The 7,595-nt window shown below is 41.8% G+C and overlaps 1 protein-coding gene across 9 annotated transcripts in view; it reads left to right on the top strand.

The window, feature by feature from the left end:
- The first annotated feature begins 943 nt into the window (after positions 1-943).
- SLTM (SAFB like transcription modulator) overlaps positions 944-7,595 on the top strand; it is a 55,712-nt gene continuing 49,060 nt past the window's right edge. For 4 of the 9 annotated variants that reach the window (XM_030930379.1, XM_030930376.1, XM_030930377.1 and 1 more), the window contains exons 1-2: positions 946-1,211; positions 2,177-2,264. In XM_030930379.1, the coding sequence (XP_030786239.1) occupies positions 1,050-1,211; positions 2,177-2,264 (250 nt within the window). In that variant the 5' untranslated portion in view covers positions 946-1,049. Of the gene's footprint in view, positions 1,212-2,176; positions 2,265-7,595 lie in introns of all 9 variants that reach the window. The other 5 variants (XM_030930375.1, XM_030930373.1, XM_030930372.1 and 2 more) reach the window with 2 other exon arrangements.

Genomic DNA, 7,595 nt, shown 5'->3' with positions numbered 1-7,595 from the left:
TCTCAGGAATTTAAGTTGTAAAACCAGGAAACACATTATAGTTAATTGTGCATCATACTCACCTTATGGAATTTATAGAATCGTTTTATTCTATCAGTGCTTACACTTTGATAATGAATAATACAAAGTAAAATTACAAATAGGTACTCACTTCTACAGGCCGATCTTCCACAAGAAGATGGTCACTGTTCTCGGAATCCCAAATTTTGGGGGGCAAAATAGTGAACACAGTATATGACAACGGCAACAAGTACTTATAAACTACTTTTCTCATTCATTGAACAATTTCGTGTGGAGCCATCACGTCTATCGGGGAGGACAGCAAACCTGAGGCCAACACGAAAGAAGTTTTCCTGTTTTCAAGTGAGCAGGGGCAGCCCTAGAATAAACCAAGCTGCCATCAGCAGGGCGATGATGTTTTCTCCTGAAACAGCCAATGAGGCATGTGTCAAAAGCCAGGCCTTCCTATTCTTTGCACTAACAGTCCTAGAATTGCTTTGAGGTCTTTTGAATGGAACTCAGGGAACCTAGTTCGTTGGTGCACACCGGCGACAATTTTTCGATTATTCAGCAGAACTGATAAAGTATTTCCCTGAGAGGTTCAGCGCGCGCACGCGCCTTCTCGGTTTGTGTTGAGTAACGCGCGCACTGTCATTCAGTGCCTACACATCGTTGTTGCTGAGGGCTCAGGAGTTGCAAGAAAATGGCTAACGAAGCGACGAGGGAACGGCGGCGCGGCAGACGTTGCTGCGGTAGGACGTGCCTGACCTCTCAGTACACACAACGGAGCGCACCGCCCAAGTGTCCGCTACCGGCCCGACCGTACGCGCAGCTGCCCGTCCCTGAGCCAATGCGCACGCGCGGCCGTCATCCGGGTGCTGGCTGCTGCTGCAGGTTGCGCTAGGGTGGCGGACCGGGGGAGGGGCCAGCGGCTCATTGTGCGCAGCGCTGTGCGGCGCCGGCGGCCGCCGAGGCCTGGGTGGAAGTTGGCGCTGCTGCCGCCGCCCTGCAGCCCACTCGCTGCCTCGGCAGCGCGCTGCTCTTCTAAGATGGCTGCCGCTACCGGTGCGGTGGCAGCCTCGGCCGCTTCGGGTCAGGCGGAAGGTAAAAAGATCACCGATCTGCGGGTCATCGATCTGAAGTCCGAGCTGAAGCGGCGGAACTTAGACATCACCGGAGTCAAGACCGTGCTCATCTCCCGACTCAAGCAGGTGAGGCCCGGCGAGGACTGGGAAGGACCAGGAAGGGGAGCTTAGGCCGCGCCTCGGCGCCCCGCTTCCGCCGCAGCCTCAGGCCGCCCGCAGCAGCTGGGACCTGCGGGGCAGCATGGTAGGGAGGCCCGGGGCGGCTCCCGCGAGCGTGAAGGACGGGGACCCTTCCGCGGTGCCCCTGCCCCCGCGCCCCGGGCCGGGCCGGGCCTGCGAGGGACCGGCCACCGCAGCCCAGCGCGCCTCCGCCTCCCCGGGACGTCCCCGCCAGCCTGCGAGGGTTGCGGCCGGCCGGCGCGGCCTCCCAGGGGCGATCGTGGAGACCTGGGAGGCGCTCGGTCTCCAGCCTTTAGCCATGGTGAGCGTGTACATTTCTTGGCCTCAGAGGGAATGGTTACTTTGGTGACTTCTGCGAAGTTACCGTTTAATTGTGCCCAACCGTTTCTTCCCCATCTTGAGGGGGAATTGGTAGTGGGAGTTGATGGGTGGGTGACAGAGAGAGTTTTTGTTTTCCACTAGGCTTTTAGTTTTTGCATCAGCGCAATAATTACTTTTTCATTCCTGATTAGCTTTCTGGTTTGAGTGAGCGTTGGAATTGTAGTAGAGTAGCAGTAAGTTTGCATTACAGAAACTAGGAAAACTCTTTTTAGTTATTTACTTTAGTAGCTAGCAACTTTTCTGCAATATAACATATTTAGATTTTTGGCCAGTATGATGTGATATTTAATTATCTTGACATGGTAGAATTTAAAACTCCTTGCGATTTTGATACCTAATGATTTTTTCCCCCTGAAAGTTTCTCTCACTCTTTCATGTAGTTTAATTGCTCATTTTTGAAGTCGGTTTATGAAATAACTGGCAATTCTAATGTCTTGAGGCTTGAGGTTTGCTAAATTTTTTTTCATTTCGTTTTTATAAAATAAGTTTAGATAGATTGTGTAGCATATTAACTTCTCTTTCTAATGTAGGCTATTGAAGAGGAAGGAGGCGATCCAGATAATATTGAATTAACTGTTTCAACTGATACTCCAAACAAGAAACCAACTAAAGGCAAAGGTTGTTACGAGTTATGAACATATTTTAAAATATATTTTGGTTATATAACTTGCCTCTGCTCTTGTGCCACTTGCCCTGTTTATATAGTGCTACTCTTTGCTATTTCCCTCTGGCACTCTGCCTTCTTGGGTCAAGGAAGAAAAGTTACTGTTGCCAGGCTTTGGGTGACTTGTAGCCCTTAAGATTCGGCTGAAGCTGATTAGAAAGTGAGAACAGTTTTTTATTGCTTCCGAAAAAAATTACAAAGTCAAGTTGTGTGATGATGCTTCATAGTGTGAAGACCTGAATAAAATACAGTTTAACACATGTCTACCTTGCCCCACAATTGGCAGAGTATTGATGGAATTCCTACCAAATCTTTCACCTTGCCTCCTTGCTGTTTTCTTTAGTATATTAAAATTCTATAACCTTTATGTTTAGTACTTTGTTTGACTTGGTGAACTTAATTTGCATTTATGCCATTATACCTCCTAATTTTTAGTGAAATTCAAAAAGACCTCACCAATCATACTAACAAGGTAGAGGGAAAAATCCATGATTAATTAGCTTTAAAAAGGTTTAAATTATAGGGATGTTAAAGATTCTTATTTTGTAACTTTTAAGCTAGAGCGATATATTTATTTCCAGGATATAATGATTTAGTGACTAGCTAAAAGTGTTTTAAATGAACATTTTGCACTATGAATGGAACTTAGGTATTTTTTAAAGCTTCTTGGTGAGTGAAACCTTTACTTGAATAACTGCAAATTTCTCCCTCCTATAAGGACAGTGGCAGAGGGTGGACATGATATATCTGTATTCTGGTCCTTACCTACAGTTTTCATGTAGAGTTTCTCATGGACAGCTGCTGCATTTTTGGTAATCTAATTTTCTTTACTGCTTTAAGTGATCCAAATGTTACTCCAAACGACTGAATGATTGCAACTAAAATAAAATGAATGGATTAATCTTGAAAAGAAGGGAATATTAAATTTTGATCTTAAGCACACCTGGGTATGAGAGATGAGGACGACTCACTAGTTTGACTCTTCCTAGGTTAGGAAAGTCCCCCGTTTGTGCCAAAGGAAATTGAAAAGGGCTAAGAAGCATTCCCTGGGAGAGATGAAGATGTAGTTTAGAGAAGTAAAAAAGTTATCTTAAAGGTAGCTTTTAAGATAACTCTGACTCAGTGTATCACTTTGAGAGATACATTTTCCTGTGTTTAGAGAAGCTTGTCCTGAGAAGACTGCTAACAAACCAGAGGCTATTTCAAAATGGAAAATGATAAAAATTCAGAAATAAGTATATCAGGAGTTAACCATGTGTCTTGTAGTGGTTTTGATTCATATCTTTTACCTAGCATGCTGTGCTTAGTCATAGTCCCAGGTTGTTTGAGTTGACTATTATTTTAGCATTGAAAATAAACATGATTTATTTCGTTCTCATCTACTTTTAATTTCTGTGTATATCCCTTTTTCAGTTTTTTTTTTTTTTTTTTTTTAGTTTTGTTTTTTTTTTTGTGGGGGACGGAGTTTTGCTCTTGTTGCCCAGGCTGGAGTGCAATGGCGCGATCTTGGCTCACTGCAACCTCTGCCTACCAGGTTCAAGCGGTTCTCCTGCCTCAGCCTCCATAGTAGCTGGGATTACAGGCAAGTGCCATCACACCCGGCTAATTTTGTATTTTTAGGAGAGACAGGGTTTCTCCATGTTGGTCAGGCTGGTCTCGAACTCCCGACCTCAGGTGATCCGCCTGCCTTGGCCTCCCAAAGTGCTGGGATTACAGGCATGAGCCTCCGTGCCTGGCCCCTTTTTCAGTTTTGACTAGGAACATCATTTATCTCACCATTAGAAATAATTTCAGCAATATAAAATTTTAAGGATTTTTTCAATACATTTTATGACATATAGATATATATCATATATATGATATATAAGTAAATATATAGGTATGTATATATAGGGGTGTGTGTATATACATATTTTTTAATAAGGTATTGCTCTGTTGCCCAGGCTAGAGTGCAGTGGTGCCATCATAGCTTTTTGCAGCCTCAAACTCCTGGGCTTAAGTGATCCCTCCCACTTTAGCCTCCCTGGTAGCTGGGGCTACAGGCACGTGCCACCACAACATTTTAAATAAGTAAACATTATTTATTTTTATCAGTATGTTTGTTAATTTTTTTCTTTGTATGGGTTATACTTGAACTTTATTCCATAACTCTGATGTTAAGAGGTCTTAAGGTATTCAGTTAGAAGTTGTAACATTTGGGGGCCGGGCGCAGTGGCTCACGCCTGTAATCCCAGCACTTTGGGAGGCCAAGGCAGGTGGAGCACCTGCGGTCAGGAGTTCAAGAGCAGCCTGGCCAGCATGGTGAAACCCCATCTCTACTAAAAATACAAAAAATATATATATATCTGGGTGTGGTGGCATGGTCTGTAGTCCCAGCTGCTTGGGAGGCTGAGACAGGAGAATCGCTTGAACCCAGGAGGCGGAGATTACATTGAGCCAAGGTCACACCACTGCACTCCAGCATGAGCAATAGAGCAGGAGTGCGTCTCAAAAAAAAAAAAAAAGTTGTAACGTTTAATCATTTGTCTGTAGCAGGCCTCATTCTAAGAGATGCATGACAAAAAGCTCTAGTCTTCTTGAATTCCGGCTATCATTGTTATGAAAATCCTGTGAATTACAAAGAATATAATGTAAATCTCCACCTCCAAACATAGTTTGAATTAATTTACAATAAAGATGCTTATTGATTCAATTATTTTATTTTTATTGTTTTTAGTATGAGAGATTTCGAACCCAGTTTACTTATTAAAGAATGCTCGTCTCAAATTCCAAGCGCTACTGATCATCTTTAGAGACAGTTTTGCTTAAATGCGTCTTACCAACTCAGTTCTAGCCTTTGAGATGTTTTCTCTGCCAGTTTACGCAGTGATAAGATTATTTTAGGCCAGGTGCAGTGGCTCATGCCTATAATCCCAAAAGGCCAAGGCGGGGGGATTGCTTGAGACCAGGAGTTCAAGACCAACCTGAGCAACATAGTGAGACCCTATCTCTATTTTAAAAAAGAATTAAGATGTTTAAGTAATAACTTTTAGAAAACAAATTTGTATAGGGAAACTTATTAAAATATCAGTAATGAACAGATTTTAAAACCAAGGATATATTAAATATTGTTTTAATGTGATATCAGTTTTTCTTTTTTTTTTTTTTTGAGATGGAGTTTCGCTCTTGTCGCCCAGGCTGGAGTGCAATGATGCAGTCTCGGCTCACTGCAACCTCTGCCTCCCGGGTTCAAGCGATTCTCCTGCCTCAGCCTCCCGAGTAGCTGGGATTATAGGCATGCGCCACCACATCCAGCTAATTTTGTATTTTTAGTAGAGACAGGTTTCCCCATGTTGGTCAGGCTGCTCTCCAACTCCCGACCTTAGGTAATCCTCCCACCTTGGCCTCCCAAAGTAAGCCACTGTGCCTGACTGATGTCAGTTTTTCAGTCAAGTTGCTGAATTACTACATTCAGTTCTTTTTGCCAGATCTTGCTTTACTTACTGGTATCTACCTTGAAAATAATTTCGTCTTGGTTATGCCAGTTTTCCTTCAATGAGCCTGTTTTATCTTTTGTAAAACTGGAAATTTTACTGGTTCACCTATAAGGCTCTTTTAGTTCTGAAATTTAATACTTATATAGCCCAAAATGAGAAGAAAATTCCTTTTGTTTAACTAAAATGATGTTTAAGGAAGCAACAGGTAAGCTCATAGGAAATCAGTATAGTTTTTCTTCAGCACAAATTATTAGAAAACGAAAAGTGCCAAGAAGGGGATTACTTAGAGGTAATTATGTAGACATCAGCAAGACATAATATATAATAGCTTGTCAGGAAAAGAAATCATTCTTATGACAATATTAAGGTAGTGATTAAAAGTTAAATGACGAGAGAGGCTTCCTGGGTATGGAAAAAATACTTTGGTGAAACATTAAGGTTATCTCTTATAAAATAACTATAGGGTAACTTTTTAAAAGATAAGTTAAAATGATTGTATTTAGAGAGGTTAGAGGGAAAGGAACCTACATTTTTAAGTTTCTCCTAGAATACTTTTTAAATGCAGCTATTACAAGCACAAACAATGTTGATAATGTTACAGTGGGCTCTGACATTTATAACAACATATTTATAAAATTCCTTTACATGTAGTAAATAGAGTGGACGTTTGTATCTTAGAATGGCTTTCCTGAGTCTTTTCACACTCTGTTATGAACTTTTAAATAGGTAACTTAGAAGAAAGCTTCACCCGTTGAAGTTTACGGTTATATTAATTGGGTGTGTGTTTAAAAAGTAGTTAAACAGGTAGAGCTAACTTCTCATTAGGTTGTTTTAGAGATTATAGATTTAAAGACTTTTGGTTTACCTGACACTGGCACATCCTTTTCTTTTAGATTTTCAGCCTTTAAAGTCACCAATTAACTTCAGCAAAAGTGATGTGGTTAATCAGTACAGGATTTAGAACGTGTGTACTGCAGTACTTACTGACGTGAAAACTTAATTGCAATACCTGGCAACTTCAAAAAGACTAAAAATGCTGTGTAAAAGCTGATTTTTCTCCCATAGAAACAAGTATATTTTGAGGTTATAGGTTTGGCCAAACATCTACTAATTTTTTGTGGAAAATACCACAGACTACGTATTTATAATTACATGTTTACTCTGTAAAGCTTTCTAAAACTTATGTGGATTAAATGTAGTAATCAGCCATATAAAGCACATTTCATATAACACAGTAACATAGTGTACTGTAATTAGCTTTTTTTCCCTCTAGCTGTAGTATGTTCAGATATTAAGGGACACTTTAATCAGAACTGTGGCATTGAGGAAGACTTTGGGCATATAATTGTTACAGATATTTCTTAGGCACCCGAAAGGCTGAAAGCTCTGTGAAGGCTGGGACATAGTTTTTTCATTCGCCTGTCTGTAATGCCTAGTGTAGAGCATGGCACATAATAACTGCTCAAAAAATATTTGTTGAGTGAACACTGAGGGCCTTTTTGGGGCCTTCTTAACTGCTTTTAGAAGTATCTCTTTTGGGCCGGGTTCCGTGGCTTACGCCTGTAATCCCAGCACTTTGGGAGGCTGAGGTGGGCGGATCACCCAATGTCAGGAGTTTCAGACCAGACTGGCTAACATGGTGAAACCCCGTTTTTACTAAAAATACAAAAAATTAGCTGGGCATGCGGCTGTAATCCCAGCTACTGGGGAGGCCAAGGCAGGAGAATCTCTTGAACCCAGGAGCAGTAGTTGCAGTGAGCTGAGATCGCGCCATTGCACTCCAGCTTGGGCAACAACAGCAAAACTAGG

Source organism: Rhinopithecus roxellana, chromosome 5 (assembly GCF_007565055.1).
Source record: "Rhinopithecus roxellana isolate Shanxi Qingling chromosome 5, ASM756505v1, whole genome shotgun sequence".
Taxonomy (NCBI): domain Eukaryota; kingdom Metazoa; phylum Chordata; class Mammalia; order Primates; family Cercopithecidae; genus Rhinopithecus; species Rhinopithecus roxellana.
This window is presented reverse-complemented; position numbering and strand designations above follow the sequence as displayed.